The 26,689-nt window shown below is 37.5% G+C and overlaps 1 protein-coding gene across 1 annotated transcript; it reads right to left on the reverse strand.

Moving 5' to 3' along the window:
* Nucleotides 1–265: 265 nt before the first annotated feature.
* rrp12 (ribosomal RNA processing 12 homolog) lies at nt 266–25,695 on the reverse strand. The gene is made up of 34 exons (XM_088351738.1): nt 25,489–25,695; nt 23,544–23,764; nt 23,392–23,475; nt 22,185–22,261; nt 22,005–22,110; nt 21,818–21,934; nt 21,611–21,749; nt 21,419–21,546; nt 20,559–20,657; nt 20,393–20,484; nt 20,214–20,325; nt 18,227–18,327; nt 18,025–18,139; nt 15,944–16,086; nt 15,748–15,869; nt 14,517–14,581; nt 14,291–14,453; nt 14,077–14,231; nt 13,932–13,999; nt 12,232–12,325; nt 11,993–12,151; nt 9,149–9,229; nt 8,943–9,048; nt 8,080–8,187; nt 7,809–7,966; nt 6,699–6,790; nt 5,654–5,809; nt 5,406–5,575; nt 3,137–3,244; nt 3,026–3,072; nt 2,864–2,933; nt 1,250–1,317; nt 1,078–1,160; nt 266–1,003 (listed from the first exon to the last, which is right to left on the reverse strand). The coding sequence occupies exons 1-34, from the start codon at nt 25,625–25,627 to the stop codon at nt 889–891; spliced, it is 3,861 nt and encodes a 1,286-aa protein (XP_088207864.1). The 5' UTR covers nt 25,628–25,695; the 3' UTR covers nt 266–888.
* Nucleotides 25,696–26,689: the final 994 nt, after the last annotated feature.

Consider the following 26,689-nt stretch of genomic DNA (forward strand, 5'->3'; position numbering starts at 1 on the left):
TACATGTCGAAGTGTCCTTAGGTAAGACACTGAACCCCTAATGCCCCCATTAAGCAGGTTAGCACCTTACATGGCGCGCAGCCGCTATTGGGAAATGTGAAGTACACTGTAAAGCGCTTTGGGAAGTCATTGACTTGAAAAGCGCTATATAAAAAGCAGATCATTTCATATTTAGATCAACATTGAATCATTCAGAAATCCTCACTGAACTTCTGGACAAGGTTTGCTGCACTCGGAGTAAAGGGGCTGAATAATATTGCACACCCACTTTTTCGTTTTTTATTCATTAAAAAAGTTCAAAACATCCAATAAAGTGAGTTCCACTTCATGATTGTGTCCCACTTACTGTTGATGCTTCACAAGAAATTACAGTTTTATATCTTGATGTTTGAAGTCTGAAATGTGGCAAAAGGTCACAAAGTTCAAGGGGGGCAAATAGTTTCGCAAGCCACTGTATAGGTGAGAAAGCTTCGGAATTTTGAGAAGCGATATCGGTATGTAATGCGTCCTCTTTAGCTCCATTCCATGCTACAACAACCACTATTGGTTTATTATTATGCACTGTCACTTTAATAAAAATCAGGAGCGGGGTGTGTTAAAGGTGCAAATTTGTACTTGTTGGATACAGATAAACATATTAAGTTAGGCAGACATATTTTTGACAAATTCACACTTTTTCACGTGTTTTAATCAACAAACCCAGCCAACACTTCTCTCGTGGCCATGATAGAAAGTACAAATTACATGCTCCATATATTATCTCAATGTGAAGAGCATAATTTGTGATAATATTGGCAGTTTTAAACAAACTATACTCAGCCCTGCCCTCCACATGCATACAAGCCATCCATGAACTCAATTATAAACACACACTCGAATATTTTTCATTCATGACTTGGAGGCTTTTTTCCTCTTGTTCTTCTGCATTTTTCTACCTGCTAGCGCCCCCTTCTTGGCTCCTCTCACCATGCCCTTAAACTGGCCTTGCAACTTGGCCCGTTTTCTATTGGAGGAGAGTGCATAACACAATTTCAATGAGATCATCAGTTTGGTTTAAAAGAAAAATTGCCTTCATACCGTCGATTTAGCTGCGCCTTCCTGAGAGGGATGTAAGCATGAGGGTCCAGTTTACCTACTTTCTTTATATCCCCTTTTCCTTTCTGTAGATAAAAAAATAACAATGTTTTTATATATATATACACGTGTATTTATTCATGAATTAAATGTGGGTTTTTTTGGCTTGCTTCACCTTAGACTTGTACTCTGATCCAAAGTCTTTACTGCCTCCTATTGGTCTGTGGATGCCTGAGCCACCGGCTGAGAACACAAACAATGAAAAATGTCATTTATAAACATTCTTCAAATAGTAGGCATTCATTTCATAAAGATTCATAAGAAAACACTACATTTTCTCAGATTGCATTAAAAGACCAATTGCAATTATGTAGCGAAATAACTTGAATTATAATTTACTAGATTGATCTAATTTTCTGGAATTTCAATTCTCAATATTGTCAATATTTTTAAAGAAAGCCTTATTTTAAACAACACTTGATTCAATATTTTAATATAAATTGTATCTAGCTTTCCTAAAATTACATAAAAAAACATAACAAAATAATTACATATAATTTTCTTTAGTTTGAACATAAATTTCTTGATTTTTCTTTTTGAGTTTAATTTTATTTTCAATATCTTTATTTTTCAAGTAATTATTAAAATTATCTGTCTTCTCTGTAGGATACATTTTGCTTTTTTAATAATAATAATAATAATTTCCTTTGTATTGTCATTCTTTGTAACAATGTACACAGAACGAAATGTCGATACACCTGACCCGTTGTAGCGAGCCGATGCAGCCGCAGCCAACAGAGGGCGCCGCCATTTTACCAATGTTATAAGTCTTAGGTATGACTCAGGGCATTTATGTTTATTAAAAAAATTGAAAAATACGATATAGTAAAAACGATACTGTTTTGTTGGCAGATAATTTAGTTTTATTACCAATATTATAGTATAAGACATCCTTTTTTGTTGTTGTTATTTTAAAACATTTAGTTCTGTTGGCGGGTACATCTGAAGTTTTACCTTATATATACTTTATTATATATATATATATATATATATATATATATATATATATATACATACAGGAGCCATATCCCCCTAGTGAGAGGTGGCTCAAGTCAAGAACACATTCACATTTCTGACTCTTTCTGGGAGAGTGATACAGAGGAGGGGATTCCCAGCCCCCTCGCCACACCCAACTGATGTGATGGGAGTCGTTAGGTGACATTTTTATTATATTTAACTTTTATTTTACAAAAATACTTCAAATTTGTAAAATGTCTCCAATTCATTTAACATTTGGTTCGAGTAATAAGAAAATACTTTTTTTTTAAAGGTAATAATGAAAAAGGTAATATTTAAATATATTTCTCTTCATACACTAATAAACTAATAAAATCAGAAAAGTCAACGATCCATATTTTAACAATTTTTAGTAAAATAAGAAATGACTTGCCACAATTCCCTGCCAACAGAATATGATTTTAAAGTAATGATTTTAAAAAAGTAATAATAAAAATATTCATATATTTTCACTATAGTAAAAAAAAAGATATATAATCGATATTTCTAACTAATTAAAAAAAAAAAAAAAAAAAAGCAAATATTTACGAAAAAAAATCCATGCCAACGCAACAAGAATGTTGTGTAAGTTTTATTTATTTTTTGGCCATTTGTTAGTGTTTGTTGTTTTCATTTCAGTTAAACTAAATTTGGAAGGGAATGAAATAGCTAAGTAAAATAAGAACAACATAATTAAACTAATTCCTCATATGTTAATTCCAGTTGTGAGTACCTTTATAATTAAGATTAGATTCCGTGTCCATATCATCAAAGATGTCATCTCGAAGTTTCTTCTTCTGTTTCTTTAAAATAAAATAAAAAATGGAAGAAATGTGATACAAACTTTAAATAATGCACAACATATGGCATGCATCATTCCCATAAGAAAACTCACGCTCTTCACACCAGCCTCCTCCAAAATATCATCAATCTCATCGTCATCTAAAAGAAGCGAGATAATGGAAAATTTCGGCGTGCTTCGAAAAGGATTATAAAGGTGACTTACCTTTCTTGTCCTCTACGTCATCCTCTTCTTGTATTATAAGCCGCCCATCTGACGTCATCTTGAAACCGTGCTCCGACCTCACGCTCTTCTTCTTCTCTGGGTTGGTGGCTGCCCAGGTCGAATGTTAAAACAAATATAAAAACGGTCTATCATGTGGATGTGAGTTTAATATTAGGGCAAAACAGTTATTATGCAGTAGACCCCGGGCTATGGCATCCATAGCTTACAATAGTTTTACTTAATGATGTGGAACACGATATTCCTTCAGCCCCACTTTACGGCATTTTACCCCCCATAAGAGATCCATAACAACTTCTTTCGCATACCCAAAAATTGTGTGGTGTCTGTACGTAAAGAATTTTGAAAGAATCAATCATGTATTTAAAGACAACGTTCATGTCATTTTATGTCAGGTCAATTAGAATCCGGTTTCCAAGAAAATCACAATAACCCATCAATGAGGAGCTATTTTCAGAACTGGTCTACAGGCTACTTGAGTGTTATAAGGAGGCTACCTGGAGCAAGCGGAATTCCATGGTACAAAAAATAAGTAATGTTTATTTGTATTAGTCCTTAATCGTGAGGAGTCTCAAAGTTAACATTTATTAAAGAAATTTACCAAAAAGGTTTTATTGATTTTTTGTGATGATCCAATAAAAAAAAGTAACAATCATACTGACAATACTCTCAAATGGGTTTAATGTTTTAAACAAAATTTTTATTGTGATGCCCCGTCTCCCCCCTAAGAGGAGCTAAATTCCTGCTAAATTGTGTATGACATTCGCACATGGAAAGCGCAACAACCCATACTTCAGAACAGATTATTGTCATACCCCTATTGTACATTAAATGTTATATTACGTTACCAAAATATATTGACTACTGCATTCAGGGTTCGTACCCCTTTTTTCATGGTAAATTCAAGCAGTTTGATCACATTACCCCGATTTTAGCTAACCTGCATTGGCTCCTTGTTAGCTTAAGATGTGATTTTAAGGTTCTGTTGGAATTATACAAAACCATGCATGGACTTGCTCCTCCTTATCTTTCAGATATAATTTCCCCCTATATTCCGGTCCGGAGCCTTCGCTCTGAAAATGCTGGTCTACTAGCGATCCCAAGAGCCAAGAAGAGATCAGCATGTTCGAGAGCGTACTCCGTTCGGGCCCAGGTACTGTTGAAAGCTCTGCCCACTGAGATTCAATCTGCAACCCCAGTGGAACCGTTTAAATCTAGGCTTAAAACACACTTCTATTCTATAGCTTATGAATTACCTATATTAAATGTTGACGACATCTGTGTATCATTTGTTATGGCAACATCCGTTGCAGCCTGGTCATCCTGGAAGGGGGATTACCTCATTTGCGGTCCCTTTTCAAGGTTTTTTCATTTTCCTCTTGTTGAGGTTTTTGAGTTTTTCATTGCCCTCATGTAGGTTTTAGATCAGGGGATGGTGTAATATACTCAGTAGACTAAATTACACCAATAGTCAGTAGTTTGCAATTGTCTGCGGTCTGTGCAGCCCTTTGAGACACCTTGTGATAAAGGTCTATACAAATAAATATGACTTGACATGACACTTTTCAAGGACTTTCAAAGTGAAATTTTCAATTTTTCAGGACCATTAAAAAGAGAAAATTTGGTGCGAATCATGTATTTCACAGATCCACAAATACATCTGCAATTGACGTGTTATTTTTAATTTTGTGTCTGCATTATCAAGATATATGATTTTTAGATCTTCGGGTAAATAAAAAACAAAATAATAACAAATCTCTTCCCCTTATACAGTAGGTGTTGGGTAAAATGTGGTAATATGTAGCTTACATTTTCAATTGCGGGAAGTTTTTCTCAATACAACTTAATACTGGGAAACACTACCTTCATTTCTTGCACATAACATAATAAATGTCCCAAATTATTACGTAGTCCTTGCACTGCAACACATTTCATAGTGCCCTTGTTTATGCGTAGAATGCACCTGTCCTCTTGGGCACAACCCATAGGGGGCGAAGACGCTTTACAGGACAATGCCAAACACACTAATGTCACATACTGTTAATCATAAGGGAAGGAATGCTATGGCAAAGCGAAGCCTCCAGAGAGCCGTGTCGGTGTCATTTTTAAGCAGACTTGTTGAGAAACATGGCAACAATTTCAAGCATTGACAAGCACTTCAACCCAAAATTCAAGCACTTTTCAATCATTGAAAACACAACATTAAAATTCAAGCATTTTCAAGTCTTTAAAGCACCACTCTTTCTCTTACCAAGCACCCTTTGTGACACTGTGGGGTCCAAGAAGTTGAGCGGGTCGTCTCCCTCTCCTTCTTTGAGCCAGGCTCGACCCTTTTGCTGCTTGGCGCCTTTCTTCTTCTTCCCAGCCTTGCTTTCATCATCTGACGGCTCGTCGTCCGACCCCGCCAAGATGTCCTCAATACTGAGAAGACAAAACCGATGAGGTTTCAGACTAAAGTTCACAGTTAAAGCGCTGCGTGTGGACCGAGAGGGCTCGTACGTGTCTTTGCTGGCTTTGGGACCCTCCTCCTCACTTTCTGAATCTTCTGCTTCCTCCCCCACTTGCTTCTTTCTCTTGTTGCGGGCTTCCAGCTTACGGAGGTTGGCCAAAACCTTGTGGTGCTCAGGAGGTAACATGCTTTTCACGAGCTCAAACCTGCACACCACAGAAGAAAAACGCAATTTGGGAGTATATGTATTTATAAGGCATCCTTGCCTTAACCAGCCTTTTCAAGGCTAATTTTCTCCTGTGTTTTTTTTTCTCAAAGAAAATCAAGAAAATGGACAAACAGTTAAAAGAGAGTGCATTTAGTTGTCATGTGAAAAAGATACGATATAAATTGAGAATTTACTTTTTAAAAATCTGAAAAAATTATTCAGAAACCCCCCAAAATTATTTCCCAAAATATTTTTGCGACAACCAGAAAAATGACTTATACAAATCATAAAAAACAAATATAATACCCGAGATGTTAAACATCTGATTTTTCAAAGTGTCGGTATGGGATATTTAATGAGATGGATGTATTTTTTCTTATCTGAATTAATAAGTGTTTTATTTAAATGAAAGAAGTATTTTGCAGCCACAAGGGGTCACTATATAATACATCCACAAAATTAAAAATAAATTGTACAGAAGAATACAAGAATGGATTTAAATCAAACACAGGGAGGAAAATATTCTAGAAAAGCATGTGGGAAAGGCCCAAACCCATTCATTCCAAAACATAGTAATAGTAAAATAATGACATCAAAAAAATCTAAACGAATATCCAGGAAAATAAAGATTTAACAATAAATACTCAAGAAAATAATATTTTTCTAAATGAAAGGGCTGTTTAAGTGAAGGCAATTATCCTGCATTGCACTTTATACTAAAGACATACTGACTTTTTAAATACATTTACAAATAACCCGCAAAGATTTTCCAACAATCTCTGCCAGTGTTAAAGTGACAACCAGAACAGACAAAAATAATTCCATTGCATTTTAGTAGCTCTTACATTTCTATATGCAAAAAAACAAATAAATCTTCTATGACTTACCCGAACTTCCTGAGACACTTGGTGAAGATGTTCTTGAGATGTGTTCTGAAGTGTCTCCTCGCATCATCCGGCATATTAGCGATGCCGTCCATCTGCCACCAAGACCAATATTTATTCTCGACTCACTACGTCAGCTCAGCAAACCTTTCGAGTCGTGTGTTGTATTGGTTTGGAAATATTTGCACGTGGAAAAAAATGGCTGATTGATGCATTCAATTAAGAAAAAAAAAAATCCAATAACTCAGCAATACATGAGGAAAAAATATAGCACAGGCCAATCCATTTTTTCTTGTTATCGTATACCTGTGTAAGTTATGTTTCATTCTGTATTTTTTTTTATAAATGAACAATTTCATCCATAATTGTTTTGAAACACTCAAAATATACAAAATCAAAAACTTTTAATTTAAAGTAATAGCAAAGTAATATCTCCCTTTTTAAGCATTACATATGAAAAACTTGGGGAAAAACTCAATGCAATTGGGCTTTAATATCTTGATAAATAAAATTGATTAACCCGGGATGAAAACACCAAAATATCAACACATAGAACTTTTTTTATTACATTTATTAGATTTTTGTCATTTTAATTTGGCAGGCGGGGTTATAACGCCTGAGTCAATGATTGATTTAATGACTTTTTTTCTGCTTTTTATGAGAATGTTCACCGATATTTGTGAATTACACTGTTGAATTTCATATCTATTATAGGAAGGAGCAAAAGCTTCTTTAAACTTGTGCAAACACCCGGGTACTATTTTTGAATAGTTTTTTTTTAATCCAAGTGAGTGCAATTGTATTGCCTTAAACAGTGGGTTCATGTATTTGAAGTCAAAAAACATCGGGAGGGTTTGTCTCCTCAGATGTTCTCTGGTTGATAAATGGTGATCAGCAAATACAAGCTTTGGGAGTGGACTTGGCTTTGGCGACGTCTAGTGGACATGCACATAGCTGCATGTCATTGTTTGACGCAATGGAGCCTCAATTTTCTTTAGTACTTCTCTAAGTTTGTCTAGCAGGCCGAATTAAATTGGTTGGCGGGCCTGTAGTTTGCCCAACACTGCCTCACTTTATTCTCAATGTGCTTTTCATTGTGTGCTGTAGACGTACCATAACCTGGACGTGAGATGCCAATGTCTTGTTGTCCATAACGAAAAGAATGACTTTGATGAAGCCCAGCGCGGCCTTGATCACTTCTCTGGTGCGAGACTTTAGGAGCAGGCACACGTTGTCCAAAAGCTGCTTCATGGTGGACACCTCGATAGAGTCTAACAAGGTAAATGTCATCAACGTAAGAGAAGGGTTTCATTTTCACATTTCCAAGGGTGCTTCTACTTTTAAAACACGGGTTAATAGCAAGTTTATATATCAAACCTCATACCTCTGAACTCATACACCAACACTGTGAGTGCCAAAACGGTGCAGGTCACCATGGTGATGGAGCCTGTGAGGCCAGCGTACACCAACAACAAATACTGATTGATCCCATCTGAAAAACAGACACGCTCGATAATTAGACCTTTACAGAGTCAAAGACTTTTATCGGAACCATTTTGACTTTAGGAACTAAATCAGGAGTCACCAACCTTTTGGAAGGTTTTTTTATGGCCCTGATCAGCGCAAAAGGGGTGTCTTACCATGCATTTCTAAAATAGCAAATTATCATGCTATTACTATGTTGTTAGTATGTTATTACCAGGTTGAAGTTATTAAAAGTAGAGTTAAAATATACACTTGCATAAGGGCACTGAGTGAGACAAATATATATAAGTTATAGGCTTATTTTTAAAAAAATGGAAGAATTGAGCAAGCATTTAATTAAAATGAATCTATCAAATTCATTATATAGTTTTTAAAGCAATTCCTAACCCAGGGAATAGTCACTCATAATATTGAAAGAGCCATGTTGGACCAAACACAAAAAACATGTTTGGAGCCACAAAAAAAAAAAAAAAAAAAAAAAAAAAAACCTTGATATACGCATAGTATATATGTAAGTATTCATTGGAAAGCATTCAATCTGTATGTTTACTGTTTGCACTCCTATAGGAACCATATAATTTCCCATTATCAAACATTTTTGAAAAAGTGCCAGAGAGCGCCTAAGAGCCTGTTGCCGAGTTAGTAGTCTATTCACAAATTATATTAGTTCATTAATGGTTTGATTTCATTAAATCAAAATATTCTTTGAACTACTGTAAACTTATTTCATTATCTACGCAAAAAAAGACCGGGTTCGTTTACCCTTAGCATCACCGTAGAAGCGAACAAACGCCTTTCCTATTTCCACCAGCAGGACGAATGCGGTTTTTCGAGCACCCAATGACGTTTCTTTGGTGCATATGATCACCTGAAGACAATGGTAATTATATTTAGGGGGTCACAAATCACTTCCTTGTCTTCTGTACAATCCTTATTAGCATTAGCATTGTTAGCATATATTTGGGTACCTCTGGAAGAAGCATGGTGATGAAGTCCTGGTGCTCTTTATCGATTCTTTTTATGATGTGGGTCAGGCACTTGAGGCGTGGCTGAGGATGATGATATTGGAAAATTATTAGGGTTGGACAAAAAGACTAGAGCCAGTTAGAAAGATGCATTTACGATCCAAATGATCTTTGAATTTTCTATCGAAGTAGTAGCAGAACCTGGTCGTGTCGCCTCTCTACCTCACCATGATTTGCACGAGGCACTGGAGAGCTTATCAGTCACCTGTCGCATGGCATAGGATATTCGCAGCGCTGTTGCGATTACAGTTCATTTTGTATTGTTTATAGACTATTGTTTGCACACCTGCGTATGTCTATGCACGAAGGACGATTTTACCCCTTGACATTCTGCCGATGAGCCCTCATACTGTTGAGAAGCAAAGACGTGTCTGTATGATGTAACCAGTCACTAAAATATATCATGCCACGTATCATTGGAAAGCTTTAACTCTCAATTGTACTCATCGCATAAACAAACACTCAGTTGGAGACAGGATACCCAAAATGAGTCCTGGTAGACAGCTGATGAAACGATTCTCCACATTCACGTTCTCGATACAGTCATGACAGCCCAGTGAATCCAACCGTGTAAAATATTGACGCCAAAACACGCGATGATTCCAACATATTGAAAAAAATGCCTTAAAGCATTTCAGTATTGTTTCACACTTGTTGATGTAATCTGTCCGTTTTGCCTCAAAATTCCTCTTTCCAAGTAAACTCGTGAAATTATTTCAAATATGCCCGTGACCTGTGACAGTTTTTTTGACACCACTCTCAACCAACTGCAAGCTTTTTTTCCACAATCAACAGCCTGCTATAGCCCTTTTCAGGGCCTGTATTGAGAAGAAAAAAACAACGGGCATGAATTATTTTAGCTCGAAATACCTTTGGCTAATAGTGACCGATTCAGATGACTGACACATTGGTGAGCCGATGAAATTCTGAAAATATATGCATGTTCGGGGTGTATTTAATTTAGACCCCAACATAAATGCCACTTGCGATCCATTTTTAAGAACGTTTATCACACGCTAGTGTGCAAAATCAGTTGAAGAGCCGTGAAAAGAGAACTCAAACATTTAAAACCCTTAAAAAATAATTCATAAAGATGAAGAGGTTTTAGAGTAGTCCTTTTAGAATCTCCAGATGGCTACTTTTAGAAACGCCTAGACATACCTTTAGAAAAATGTGTAAAACACAAATGTTTAGTTTTTCATATTGTGATCAACTTTTACCTGAGACCAGCTAAGGCTTCACACTATTGTCCTAGCTGTTTTCCGGCTAAGATACCCATGCTACTTAGTCTTCTATTCATGTGTTCCAATTTTGATAACTCAATGTTAGTAGCACTTGCAGTGATTATTTCAGTTAAGGACAAGACCTCAGAGTGCTACCTTTCAAGACGGACCAAAAACGTACAGAATCACCAAACCGTTCAACAACAACATGGAATTTACTTTGGGTAAGTCTAGGATTTTAGGGGATTTTTATAGGCTCGGGGGGGTTAATAAAAATTGACAGCTTGGTGGAGGTTGTCAATAAAGATTGAGAACTGCCCCACAAAGTCTGCAAACAAGGGTTTTAATTGTGACGCAAAGTGTTACTTTTCACAACCAAATATTCAAAGTTTACCTTAAATATTTTAATGGTTTATCATCCCTTTAACAAATAATCACTGCCATAAATTAGACTTTCAAAGCCTTAATTGGCCAAACATTAAATTGGCTCCAAGTATTTTACTCTCTATGCACCAGCATTTATATAGTTTTTTTTGTATTCTTTAAAGATTATAATGTGGACAACGAAGATACTGCTGCTGGATAAAAGAGAGTAATGTATCATTTTATATGTACATACCCGTCAACCTGTCCGGTTTTGCCGTACAAAGTACGTTTTTATGCACTTTAAGACGAGTACAATGTACAAGCAAATCTGTACGGAAAAAAGCAAATTTGTCAAACGTTCTGCCGCCTGTAGATTTCCCATCATGCATCATTCAGAGAAAAAAAAATGGTGTACGATTATTTTGTATTTTGTACGGGAAAATACGACAGTTTGTACGGGCATGGAGCCATGGAGGTTGACAGGTATATACATATATATATACATATATATATATATATAGTCAAGTCATGTTTATTTGTATAGCCCTTAATCACAAAGAGTCTCAATAATAATTTTATATAATAATTTAGCCAAGGCTTATGTGACATTAAAGTCGATATCTGGAATTTGAAACTGTTCTACTTGCAGACACCATCTTTTGACTTAAATCCTCATAATAGCCTTTGGCAAGCTGCTTGTGTGGCGCGGGCAAGTACATGCACTTCTTAGATACGCCCGGATAAACGCTTCCTTTGTCATCTTTTTGAGGGTTCGGGTTGGTATTTGGACTGCATTTGAAATAGTTGTTTTCCTACTATCAGCATTGTTTTCTAACAGAAATCGGTAAGCACGAGCATAAAATAGGTCTCTGACCTCAATCTCCCCTTTTCTGCTTTCTATTGTGTTGCGAGTACCAAACAGCTCTTATTAAGGTAGATATGTGCGCTGAAAATACTTTGAGCTCACTGCTTTTGGACATGTTTACCGAAGCTTTTCAATATTATTGAAATTGTAAACATAAATAATGAATTACATAAAAATAATTGGATTTTGTGTGTGTTTTTATAAACATAAAGATAACATACTGTTGAAGAAATCTATCGGTTTATGGAAGAATTTGATCAGTATGGGTAGCAAAAAACAGTCATCGTGCATTCATGAAAATTATTAATCGTTATAACCGCACACGCTTCTCACCCTTTTTGCTGGCGATGCAGCGCATTTCAGAGTGTTCATCAAAACGGCCTTCAGTGTCTCAAGGTTGACCAAAACGAATGAGCGGCACTCGTCCCGCTCCCCTGCGCACATTTCCTCCAGCACGCGATAAGCCTTCTTCTGCATTCCCAGTTGCTTAGCCTGTTTGGCAAAACAGATGTTTGAAGGACCAGAAAATGCGTTGCACGCTATGACCACTTTGACTTGGTGTCCAAACGAACCTCTAAATATGGTTTGATCTGCTCAAACGTCTTCGTCATAGTTAGCTGATCCAGAAAGGGCGCCATGGTAACCACAAGGTCCATCATCGACAACCTGTGGAGATAGCGAAAGCTCCTTAGGTGGTCTAAAATTGTTTCACTCATTTGAACAGTTAAATATATCCGTCCTTACTTATAAAACCAGTGAACATAAACCAACCATGCCCTAGGTAACAAACTTCACAGATGCAATTGAAACAGATAGAGAAAAGTCTACTGTTCTGCTAGCCAAAAAGACAACAAATATCGAGAATTTTCAGGAGAAATGCTTTGACCATGTGTTCATCTAGTTGCATTTGGACTAATTCTCTATACAAGTGTTTTTAAACAGTGTGCCAAGAGGAATTGTCCAATTACCCTTTAAATACTAACAACTAATTAATAATTATTTTTAAAATGTTAAAATGTGTTAAACCAGTCATCCGTAGAGAAACTGAAATAGTCTTTCGTAACCACTAGATGGAAGCAGATTGACATTTCTACTAATACCTTGTGATGGGATGTTCCCAAATTGGTTTAATAGAACAAGACTTCTTTTTAATTTTTAAAATAATTATTGTAGTATAAAATATGTATAGTTTAAAAATAACTCCACTGCCCATTTATGTATCTTTTTTTTAACTAGAATGCTGCAACGAGGATTTTAACTAAGACAAGTTAAGTCATGTGTATTCGTATAGCCCTTAATCACAATGAGTCTGATCACACTACTCCGGTTTTGGCTGATCTGCATTGATTTTATGTTATTTTGGTATTATACAAAATTATGAATGGACTTGCCCCCTCATCTTTCAGATTTAATTACACCCTATTTTCCTGCTCTGAAAATGCTAGGCTACTAGTGATCCCAAGACCCAAGGGGAAAGCCGCAGGTTGGATAACTTCCTCAATACGGGTTCCTCTGCTGTGGAATGCTCTGCCCTCTGAAAATTGATCTGCAACCTCAGTGGAACTGTTTAAATCTAGGCCGAAAACAAACTCATACTTTAAAGCTTATGAATGACCTATATTTAATGTTGATGATGTCTGTGTATTGTTTGTTGATGCCCTTGCAATATCCATTGCAGCCTGGTCGTCCTGGAAGGGGGATTTCCTCATGTGAGGCCCCTTTTCAAAGTTTATTAATTTCCTCATGCTAAGGTTTTAAGTTTTTCCTCACCCTCATGAAGGGTTTAATATCAAAGGATGGTGTGATAATAGTCTGTACATCCTTAAGATACTTCTTGAGATTAAAGGACTATACAGTACAATAAACATGACTTGAAGAGAAGTTGAAAAAAGGGTAGAACCAGAAAAATGTGGTTGCAAATAAATAGGAAAAAAGTTATATAGTTTTGCCACAAATGATCTCTTATTATAATAAAAAACCAAGAAAATAAACATCAAATTTAAAAAGGGAAAAACATGTTAAGAACAAAGTGTATTGTAAACTCTGACTACAATAAAGCCCGTCTTGACAATTTAAATGTACAAAAATAAATAAACTGGAGCACAGATCTATGGCCGGTGTGACATAAGATTTTTTCAACAGAAAAGAAAGTGTGCCTTGTCTCACAAAAGGTTGAGAAACACTGCTCCGGGTATTGCATAAGTACATATAAGAAAATTTATGTTATACAAACAATGAAACTACAGTAGACAGTTATACTTCTTTAACTTACCTGATGAATTCTGTGTTTTCTGGGCTTGCCAACCGCTCAGTGACTTTTTGCAGGAATGCGTTGATCATCTGAAGACGATTAAAGCTTTAATTAATTTTAACGTGCAAAAAACTAACAAAATTACACAAGCATAATTTTAACAAACCTGCGGTTCGGTAACCGTCAAGTAGACTTTGATGGTGTCCAAGACTGCCATCCTGTAGGTTCCAGACTCTCCTTCGGCAGGCTGCTGGCTGAACACGTTGAAAAGGATGGGCAAGAAGTTCTTTGAGAAGCGCCCAACTTCGTTTTTTTCTTGGTCTGCGGACGGGGAAATGCAATCAGTGGTGGCAGTGTCACCAAAGGAGACAACATCCTACCAGTTGTGCAACTCTTATTGATGACAGTGCGCAGAGACTGGCAGACAATGAGCCTTAGGTCGGGCCTCTCATTGATGGCCGAGCCCAGAGAGCGGGCGATAACTTTAAAGGACACTAATAGGTCCACGGGACATGTGCAAAATCCCGGAAGCATGGTCCAAATCTGGAAGACACGCCCCAGTTTATTAAGACGTAAACAAATGCTGGAACATCACCAAGCGCCTACCTGAAGCTGTAATAGCTGATAGACTTTGGCTTCCAATTTCTGACCCGCTTGCTCCAACTCGTCAGCTGGAACACAACAAGAGTTAAAACACGAGTCATTGACTTCGTTGGTATGGTGGCAATAAGATTGGAGATGGAATATTGAATTAATTGTTTCAAAGCCTACAAACCAATAACTTCATATACATGCGAGTAGGCCTGGGCGATGACAAAATTTGTTATCACGATACAAAGTTTCTTATTAGTCGATATTGATAAATATCACATCTTTTTTTCTTTCACATTTTCCGTCTAATTTTTGCCACTGAGTGAAGGTAGACAAAACCAGATGCTTAAGTCAAGTCAAGTCATTTTTATAGCCCTTAATCACAAAGAGACTCAAAGGGCTGCACCAATTCTAATGTCAGAAGAATGGTGCATGATGACAAAATGCTACACAGCATTTTACAAATATGAAAAACAGCAGTTTAAAAAATTAGGTAATCAAAACGCAGAACATTGCACATAATCTGAAGTAGACCAGCTATGCCCCAAATTAAATAACCATAATATACAAATTTGGATTTACACTCAGCAACAAAGAGGTTAAAGATTTTATGTGCAATAAGTCCTAAAGTGTCTTAAAATGTTGACAAAATAGACAAAATGAAATGAGAAGCGGGCAGCACGGTGGAGCAGTGGTTAGCGCGTGTGCAGCACAGTTCTGAGGTCATGAGATCGAACCTAGTGTGTGGAGTTTGCATGTTCTCCCTGTGCTTGCGTGGGTTTCTTCCGGGGACTCCGGTTTCCTCCCACATTCCAAAAACATGCATTTCAGGTTAATTGGCCGGTCCAAATTGTCCCTAGGTGTGAAGGAGCGAGCAAACTGTCTGTCCCTGTGTGCCCTGCGACTGTCTGGCAACCAGTTCAGGGTGTCCCCTGCCCACTGCCCGAAGAAAGCTGGGATGGGCTCCAGCATCCCCGCGATAAGCGGTGCAGATAATGGATGGATGGAAATGAAAAGCTGCTGGAAAACACTGTGTTGAGCGTTTCTTACTGTTGGGCTTAACACTCCATGGGCAGGTGCTTGGCACGCTAGCGCTTGTTTGGGGTTAAATTGTTCAAAGAACCTTAATCATACTATAGTGGCTTTACACTAGCGCAATACTGGCAATTTTCTGTTTTCCAATCAAATGATTGCCCAAAAGTAAACATACTCAGTCATATATCAATTGATGTTATGACAGACATACCTTTCTGCTTGAGCGTAGTGGCCAGCGGGAGGAAATAAGAAATGAAGAAGCGTAAATGAGTGTTCTTGACGTGATCCCTGATAACAGGGATGAGCCAGCTCCGTGGAAACTCCATGTCATCACTGGTGAACACAAAGTGAAATTACGTCCCAAAATGCATTATTGGTAGAATTATGTAGAAGCATGGAGCACCTACTTATGACCGGTGATGTTTAAAGGCACTGCTCCCAACACAATTTCAGGGCCCATGCTCTGAACAGCACCCCCTACTGCCAGGTCCAGTTCGCCAGAATATGGGAAATGCGGGGTGGCTCGCAGGTCAGCAAGAGACTGTAAAGACTACCAACAAAGGAAAACAACATGTGTCATCTTGTTTTAGCCTCTTTTAGATGTACTATCAAGGATAAAAGAGCAACGGCTGAAAATACAATCAGAATTTTTCCCTTTTTTGAGGGATGGGGCGGGAGGGGTTGCGGTGGCCAATTGAACCTCTTTAAATGATTGATCTATTTTGGGGGTAGATTCCGTTTATCCAGATGAGGTTTGGGGGCACCAATTCAAAAATACAATGGCAGTACTTTTTAAAATCGAAATTCTTTCTTAGAAGTCATAATTTTGACGTATTTTCCCCTAAATTCTGATTTAACAATTTTCTCATCATTTTCATTTTACAATAAATAATTCAGATTTTTGTTCTCCTCACTTTGAAGTGAAATAACATTTTTCTCAGAATTCTTATTCTCAAGTCAATATTTCCGATTTTTTCCCTTTTCATGCAGATGCGGTAATCCTAACATTTGTTCCGTAGAACTCTTTCTTTTGGAATTATGATTTCAAGACATAATCCTGACTTTTTACTTTGAATATTGACTTTAAGGGGATTATAAAAGACCTTTTTTTCTTTTACACACAGAATGGTTAGTGTTCCTCCCCACAATCACGTAGATATGTTCCAAAACATTCCACACGCCATGGAACTCGAGGAATGAATTCTCAGAGTTGACAGATTGACCTCATATCCCCTAGAGTTGTGATATCACTGGATGACATCAAAGACTCATAACACCAGCTGGACCCGTTGAAAACAGACAGCGATTGTATTAAACAGTGATTGCAGAATTCATTTTTGCTCAGAGTAATTGGAACTTTGCTTAGTGTGTCGCTGGGGGACTTCTTGTGTTCTTCGATCATCAAAAGCTGCATGAGGCAAATTTAACTGCCATCGTAGACAGCATGCGTACCTTTTTTGCCTTCGCCCCCTTATAGGTATGTGATTGTGACTTTTTATTTGCATTTTTTGCCACATGTCTTAAAATTAATATAAAATTGTCCAGTTAGCCTGGACGCTAATGGGGAGCTAAGTCTTCAAATGTTGTTTGGTCCAGGTCAGCCCCGTTAGCAGCCCGCTAGCTGGCTAGCCTGTTGTGTGACCTTTATTTTTTTCCGAGCTGGGTTTGTGTTTGTTGTCTTGGCCATTATTTTATTGGGCCAGCTCCCCTTTTTCCGCCTATCGCTTCCGGTTAGCCTTTATTAGTAGCCGGCTAGCTTGCCACGTCCCAGCTGGTTTAGCCCGTAGCTCTCTGAATGTAATTTTTGCCAGTTCACTCCATTTTAGCTGCTTTCTATTTGTTGTAACATTGCTGCAACCACCTGCGACACAACGCCTAGGCACTCTCTACAAAACTACCAAAAACTTAAAACACTGAAAACGTTTTTGACTAATTAAAATGTTAACCATATTGCTGACTGACTTGCTAGGGGGCTGGTTGATATTCACATGAAATCAAAGCTCCCGAAGTCAAAAACGGAACAGACTATCTTGAAAATGTATTATCTTGGAAAATATTTGGAATGTACCAAAGACATATATATATATAAATATGCAAAAAATAATTAACTAGGTTTCTCCCATTTTGTAGGTTTTAGAATTTGGGTATCCCTTTAAGTCAGACAACTGACTTTAATATTGGAATTTCCATTTTAAATTTAAAATACTGTGAAAAAAGGTCAAGATTCTAATACTAACTTCTGAAAAAAAGTCACCATTTGATTTCTCATTTTAAAGTAAATATTTTGTGTTAAAAGTAAAAAATAAATCACGTTAAATTCTGCACAGGCCCTAATCATCCTCCGTACATTTTATATATTGAGCAAAATGCATTTACAGAAAAATATAATTGTCCATATTACGCAGAACAAAAAATCTTGGATTGATTTAATTTTTAATTTTTTTTTTTTTTTTTAAAAGTAAATGTAAAATGTCCCCTTTCACTGTACCTTAGTCATGACAGAGTGCGCATGTTTCCCTGCAACTTTGTAGAAGCAGCCAAGAACTTGCAAAACAAAGGGCCAGGAAGCATGGAAGCGATAGGACAAGCCTTCCTCAACAACACTGAAACACACACACGTGAAAACATCACATCTATCAGAATCACGAAACTCACTGTAAAATGTTTCAAGACACAAGCAGCTCTAATACCGAAACATTTTGCAGACATAAGAGGGGTTTCCTGCGGAGGCCATTGGGGAAACCGGGCCGATTTCATCCATACGCGGACCCACGCATTCAGTCAACAGTGTCTGAAATATTACAAGGAAAAAAAATTGGACATTTCTTAACAGTATGAGCATATTTGGTGTCTGATTTCATGTTTTCTCTTTTAAAAAAAGGAAAATTGCAATTGAATGGCATTTAAAAACACTAGTTTATTGGAATGGACATACGCCGCACATTGGTGATCTTGCTTTAAGTGACAGTGTGTAATAATTCACTACGAGAGCTGGTTGTAGCTTAGAAAGGAGCTAAAGTGAGTGCAAGAAATATATTTCAGCCAGTGAAAGGACATGGAAGTTAGTACAGTGTTCCTACTGTTCAAGAAAAGAATAATTCAAGACTTTTTAATGCCTTTTGAAATCAAATTTAAGACTAAGGACGACAAAAAAAACAACAACGATTGAAACAAACAAAACAAACAAGCAAAATAAAGTGGTACTACTTGTGAATGTAATTCGTTCTGGGAGTAGCTTTGTAACTTGAAATCTTCAAAAGTAGAGACGCAGTTTGTACTTAAATGTGCTAATCCGTTCCAAGCCCCGCAAAAGTACAATATGATGTTTTTTAGTTAATCCCAAAAGAGCCCTCGGAAATTTGCGAGGCAGACATAGCGATAGCCTGACTTGTCAACAGTTTTTCCAGGTGATTCCTTTTCACAAATTCAAAGACATCATGGAATTTTGCTAGAATGTCTTTAATTCGGACTGATTGAACTCTGAACTGTGACGGTGACACGCAGAGCATGCTGGGAGCATGCATGCGTACCTGTTGCGATGTAGATTTAAAGCAATAGCCAGTTTGTAGGTTCAGGAAACTTGTGGGAGGGTACTGTATTGTTATTTTGACTTTGTATCTCTGGCGGCGCTGAATCTTTCATAACATTGGAAAGCTTAAACTCTTGGGATTCACGATATGATGACCATTTCAAAATATACTCATCAGAGAAAGATCACCCGAAAACTATGAACCTGGGGTAACTCACCATTACGTCCCCTGGCAGTCATTTACTTCTTTGAATGCCAGCGAAAATGGCTTGGCTACATAAAGTGGAATCCATAGAATCCAATTGTGTATAATATTTACTCCAAAACACACGATAATGCAACAGATAAATAGGAATCCACCTTAAACATTCCTGCTTTGTTGGACCTTGCTTCTTGTAATCCATTCGCTTCACCACAATATTTTCGTTTATAAATAAACAGACTCGTAAAATGATTCCCAATATGGTAGTCGGCCCTCACCTTTCGACTGACACCTTTTGAATGATGAGGGTCTGTTCATGCTAGTTTTATTCATGCAAAGTTACACAAAATTCGGCTTCATCAACACATATATTCCGCAAGGTTCCTACAGCTTAAGGAAAGTTCAATTCAAGACTTAACACTTTTTAAATGCCTTTTGAAATCAAATTTAAGACCAAGTTGAACAAAAACACCCAATTGAAACAAACGAAACAAAAAAACACAAATATTTCTCACACATGGTGCCTCGAACACGTTGCCAAGCACAATTTTTAGCCATGGGGGAAAAACAATAACTGTAGACTTTCCCATGGTCCAGAAGTAAATGTGTCCGCCCAAAGTTGCTATGTGTATTGTGCATAATACCCAAGACATTTTTCAGCTCTGAAAGCCCCGACTGAAACACAATCACCGTTTTGACAGTTTCATTTTTGTGGTCACGCCCTGTTGCCCCAAATGTAAATCAGTGAACTATTAAAAAAATAATAATAAGACTTAATAAATGTTGTTAAATCTTTTTAGTTAAAACAAATACAAATCTTATTAATGTGTTCACATTTTAAAGACGTTCAAAAATGGCCATTAGAAAAAATGTTTCAATTGGCCGCATCGGTTGAAGGTTTTGGGAAAAAGTCGAGGCGTATAGTCCGAATTTTACGGCACTTTACCTTGAGCATGGCAGCAGCCGCAGAGACAACCTTCGTGTGAGGTGACAACAAACAGGACATCGTGACGGAAAAGAGTCGAGGCAGGTGACCCAGACTCGGCGAATTCTGCAAACTGCACCAAAGATGCAATCGCTAAGATGAACTTAACATTTTGAAAATCTCCAGGGTCAAATCTTTACCACGCCAAATGGATGTGCGCTTTCTCCATGACAGCGAGCCAGGCCAGCATCGGCTGCAAGTCGTTGTCGCTCGGCTGGTAATCGTACAACGCCTGCAAACAAAAAGATCTTTGACATAACTTTTCATGTTTTGAAAATGCTTGCGTGAAAGGTTGTCGAATGTTACCGTAATGATTTGTGCGTTGAGTTCAGGTGACAGGTTGGAGGTGATGGGTTTCCCGCTGAAAAGATTATGGAAGGTCTGCATGGCGCAGGCAGTCACCAACTTCACACATAAAAATAATATTCATGTTGTTGAAACAACGCAAACTACATAAAAAAAACATTAAAATGATGATAGTAGTTTTTAATGATATACTATGAACAAAAAAGCAGTTGATGGTTCTAGTTCCTATTGCAAATTAGTGTTGAAAGTACATGATTCAAGATTAAAAAAAGAGATGAGTAAACAATCCTGAAAATATATCGACTTTTCCTGTAAAATCTTGTTTAGGATGTTTTTTATCGTGGCATAATTTAAAAATTGTGCCAATATTCTTTGTAAAATATGTTTAGGGCAATAGTTGAAGCAGGTCCTAGTGTCCATCCTTGCACAAATATTTTATTAAACGCATCTTAAAACACATAACCCCAAAAAAATACCCAGTTGTGTGAATATGTCACTTTTCTTTTAAAAAAAGTGCCATTTAATTGGGGAAGTAATTATCGATTGCGCCAATATTTAAAAAAAAAAAAAAAATTAAAAATACTTCGGAAAATACTTCTAGCACCTCCCTATGTCATTCCGTGCGCACCACGGTTTTATAATAGCTTTTCATAATCATTTAATCCTTAAAATGACTTTTGTCCAAGATATTTTCATTGGTGTGTTACATTAAAAAATATAGAGCTGTAGCTTTAGCACCTACCCTTATGTTTGGAATGAAAATAGTTCAGATTTGTTATAATTTAAGTTATTTTCCTTATTTAGTTAAGCAATACTACTCAAAATGAGCATTTTATTTGGTATTTTCATAGTGTTCTCACCACATGACTGAGCGTCATGACCCGTAATAACGTCTCACAACACGACTTCACGACCGCCAGCGGCATCAAGACAATCAGCTCCTTCAATAGGCCCAGTATGTGCAACACGGTGGTGTCCTCTTTGCTACCTGCAGGCCAGGAAAGACATGTCACGGACTTGTTTCATAACAAGCAGCTGAAAAATGAGGCTACCTCCCGCCTGCTCAATCTCCTTGATGCAGAACCTGGCTGTGGCCGTGGATGCGGGGTGATGGGCGAGCGCGTTGTCTCCGAACAGGAAGTCGCTTCCTCGCATTATTGAGCATACGCCTTCTTGTGCCGCTTTTCGCAACTACATGAAAATTTGAGAACAATTTAGGATATTTCCAACACACACACACACACAAAAAGTGAGCTGACCTTTGGTCGGCTATGCACGGTAAAGCTGAGCAGCCCAGAGTACGCCTGGAGAGTGGACGAGTAAGCCCAGACACTCGCCTCCTGTCTCCTCAACAGTGTAGCCAAGCAGGACACGATCTAAAGGGAGCAACTAGACCATCAATTTGACGTGGCAGAACAACCAACAAATGTGAATTGATATATTCACCCATCTGTAAGACGAGGGGTTTTCGGACGAGGCCTGCTTGGACATGATGTCCATAAAAGCCTTGGAAGTGTCTGAGAATTTGGACCTCAGCACGGGGGCGGGTACCCTAAATGCAAAGAATCACATTTAAGGATATCAGTCTGTTATTATTTGTGAGGGTCCATATCAGTGAGGGCAAACCTTTTCAAGGTGAGGTTGAGGAGGTACGCCACAGCAGCGAGCGATTCTTCTGAGTCCACCACCTCCAGAGTGGTCATCTACACGCACATCAGATATACAAAGAACAGTTTTTAAATCCTGCAACAAAATATAATGCAGTCCATGCCATCGACTGCTATATCTTTTATACATTAGATCTAGAGATATGAAGTAGGAAAGGCAAAGTGAAATTTCCCTTTAGCAGGGGATAGAAACCATAGGTAATGTTTTTAAAACCCCAGGTACGCCAGAAAAAAATATCTTAATAAGTTCTACTTAGATATAATGTGTGTGCAGATTCTTAAGTATTTTAATTGTAAATGCATTTATATAGCGTGTTAAGTCGATGCGCTTTACAATGTGCTTCACACTTAATCATTTAGACACACTCACACACCGACAGCATCGTCAACCATGCAAGGAAACTTACCGCTTATCGCGGGCATTAGGGATTAATATATATATATATATATATATATATATATATATATATATATATATATATATTATAAATAAACATGTAAAGGAAAAGTTTAAATTTGGTGTGATGTGACTTGACGTAGCACAGTGGAGTAGCGGGTGGATGCAGACAGAGACAGCAGATTAAAAATAAAACAGATTTTAAACCTTCCACTTGCGAGGATTGTACTGAACTCCAAAGATCTCTTTGCTTTAATCACCTCGTTTTCAATAATAGTCACGATCGTTGATTGGTTATGAACATGCAACTAAGCTAAGGTAACAATTTGAGCACATGTTTCTAATTTCTTGACAATCAAAAGCTGTGCATCCCCTTTAGCATCAATCCAAATGTTGGGACCCATAGCCTATCAATACAGTACAAAAATTACAATATTTTGCCACCAACCCGCAAAGTATTTAAGAAGCACACGAGATTCTGAACTAAATGAAGGGAATTGCATTTTGGGAAGTAGTTTGGCTAATTAAATAATGGCATTTTCATGATGCTGAGATGAAAACCATTAGCAGACTAACATATCATATGACGCTGACTAATATTATCAGGAATCCTAGAGATCTAATTAGTTATACTCACGCTAACAACGCAGTCAAAATTTTGCAAAATTGGAAAAGTGAAATTTTTTTAGGCACGCAAAATAATTCGTTGTTGATGTCTTATAAAGGTGAAAAGGGGCACCTAGTATTTGTCTATGTAATCTGAAATTACCAGAGCAGCAAAGTATTCTGTTTCGGTTTCCTTCCCTCCCTTGCTGCGGATCACCTCCGTTACAGCTGCCAACACAGCGCATATCTGAAAACATATTTGCAAAATATGATTTACTGATCACATAAACATCAAATTGTTCCTCCTTTCTTTACCTCTTTGTGAGCAGCAGAGTTTGATTCCCAGTAACGCTGCACTTTCCGGAAAGTCAAATTGGAGCAGTCAGAGAGGCCGCTGAGGAAAGTTGCGGAAGTTCTCTCCGACATGGTTTCTTCTTCCATGTTGGCATCTTTTTGGCTCCTTGTTTTGATCTCAAGTGGACCCGCCTGCAGCTCATTGTGGAGCTTGAGTGCATCAACTGTCAGATCACTTTTTCCTGTCACAAAAAAATGCATGTCATTTCCATGCAGCCAAAAGAAAGTCAACGGAACTGAATTTATTTGTAATTCACATTTTTCTCCATTTTTCATATGCAGGGTTTATTTTCTTTCTTGCTAGCTATATTTTGGCTGCACCAGTAAATATTTTCACTGATCAAATGCCTGACATATAATCATGGCTTGTGACAAATATACTATTTTGAATGGTTATTTTCATGATAATTTTGTTTTGCTTTCAAATTAGGGTAGAAGCACCTCTGGGTGGACATGAAATAAAAAAATATATAAATAATTACTTCAAATGAATTAAAAAACAGCATTCACGTCATAATCTCAAAATTAACTATAACCTATGCATATCTGTCATTTTATACATTTTTCTCATCATTCAAAATTGTGAAAGACAGTAAAGTGAAAAATTTTGTGTGCGTGCGTATGTATATATATATATATATATTGCTGAGTATAATAGACAAGTCTGAATATACAGCAGGTGGGGAAATAACTAAGAAAGCTGCAGAAAAAAATGGGTTGTTGGTTTACACAAATTATCCTTGTTTGTAATATATATAGTCAGTCTTAATGTCTGGGAGTTAATATGTGCCAAATTGTGTTTGAAAGGTTTATTATCACTTGAATGAGGTTGACAAGTATGATTATAGAAATATTTCAATAAATATTTCACAGTAACATCCAGCTCAAATAGTATCATAGACTAGTATTGAAATAACTTGTGTGATTCATCCACAAGAAAAGGTAAACGTACATGTTTTAGGGAAAATGTACACAGAAAAAACAACTATTGCAATTATTTGAAGATTGCAGGCAAGCGGTAATTTTTTTAAAGGTTAAATTTATCATTATTTCCCTTATTTTGCCCCCAATAGTATCATAAAATGACCTAAATTAATGGTAAATGGTTTGCATTTATAAAGCACTTTTCAAGTCAATGAAGACCTGCCAAAGCGCTTCACAATGTGCTTCACACTTACCCATTCACACACACACTAACGCACCAATAGGGAGTCAGCCATGCAAGGTGCCAACCTGCTTATTGGGGGCATTAGGCATTCAGTGTCTTGCCAAAGGACACTTCGACATACAACACGGAAGAACCGGGAATCGAACCTGCGACCTCTTGATCCCAAGACGAGCGCTCCTGAGCCATTTGATAATCCCTATACTTCTGAGTACTGACATTTTGGGGGCTACAATAGTAAATTGAAATATATAGTGGAACTGTGAAAATACTTAATTAACAAAAATCATCTGACCAAGTTATTTAGAGCTTATAATATATAGATATAGAAATTGAAAATCCGTCAAATATAGAGATCTGTTTTAGATGTTGTTTATTTTTGACAGCATACCTTTAAGACTTCAAAGGACATTTGAATGAGAATTTTTTTATGATCAAAAATCTTAAATTATGATGATCACCCCCTCTCCCACTCTTAATTTTGTTATGCAAAATTTTAAGTGACAGAACCCTGTGCAGATCAAGTTCCAAAGTTTGATCGATCAGAAAATGATGTTACAGCCGCCGTGCGTAATTCAACAAATATACTTTGCGTCCCACCGAGGGGAACTTGGCAAAATGTATGTTTCACAGTGGGGACATTGTTAGAAAATAAATTAAAAATAAGGGTATCCAAATGTGACAAAGCACCGGCTAAAGTTAGCATTGCCTTTTCAGCACGTGTTAAAAAGAGAGCTTTACCGGAGGGTCGACTGAAGAAGCGACTTTTTGCGGCGTGGCGATATCGACTCGTCTGCGGGTTGGAGTCGCTGCTGTGTCCTTTCTTCCATCTTTTAAGTTTTGAGCCCGTCCCGGACCGAAGTTTTCCCGTTTTGACCATTTTCACGCTGTTTGCTGTGTGTTCCCTGGTTCACACAACACAGATGACTCTGTCGCTCATCTGATGACGTCACAAGAGTAATGTCTTTTTAGCCCCGCAGAAGGCGCTGTTTACATTAAAATAAAGGGTTAATTAATTTCACAGAATTTCCTCTCCATTTCGTGGTTCAAATTTGTTACCAACTAGACCACGTTTCCACATTTAACTTTTGATAGTCAAGTCATGTTTATTTGAATAGCCCTTAATCACAAAGAGTCTCAAAGGACTGCACAGAGCACAGACTATTACAAACTACAGATTATCATTGCACCATCCCCTGATCTAAAACCTACATGAGGGCAAGGAAAAACTCAAAGACCTCTCAACATGTGGAAACTTAAGGAACCACATGAGGTTATCCCTCTTCCAGGAGGACCAGGCTGCAATGGATGTTGGATTAACAAAAAATAAAATAAAAAATAAAATATAAAACAATTTATTAGATAAACGTAAATATCCCAGATAAATTTACCAAACTGCCGGTGTGCACAAGCAATCAGATTACTTGAATACGTATACATGCATGAGTAATCCGAAAAAGAAATGACTAAGCCAACTACTGTAGTCGGAAAACCACAGTCGGACTAAAACCTTTATCTGATTATCGTGCACACATAAATGGGTTTACATCAAATATTTGGAAAGCTGGCAATATCGAAAAAGTAGCCTTTTTTTCTTTTTTTTTTACTTTAACAAATTTTGTTTCAGTGTGGGTGGCACGGCGGATGGGTGGCTAGCGCGCAGCCCCAAGGTGCTACCGCGGCCTCCTCATGTGGAGTTTGAATGTTCCCCCCCTGCCTGTGTGGGTTTCCTCCGGGCACTCTGATTTCTTCCCACATTCCAAAAACATGCATGTCAGGTTTATTGGCCACTTTAAAATTAAAATTGTCCCTAGGTGTGGATGAGCGAGTGGGTTGTCTGTCTCTGTGTGCCCTGCGACTGGCTGGCAACCAGTTCAGGGTGTCCCCTGCCCACTGCCCGAAAATGGCTGGGATGGGCTCCAGCACCCATGCGACCCTAATA

The sequence above is a fragment of the Urocampus carinirostris genome, chromosome 13 (genome assembly GCF_059441175.1).
Source record: "Urocampus carinirostris isolate Australia breed hairy pipefish chromosome 13, RoL_Ucar_1.0, whole genome shotgun sequence".
Classification (NCBI taxonomy): Eukaryota; Metazoa; Chordata; class Actinopteri; order Syngnathiformes; family Syngnathidae; genus Urocampus; species Urocampus carinirostris.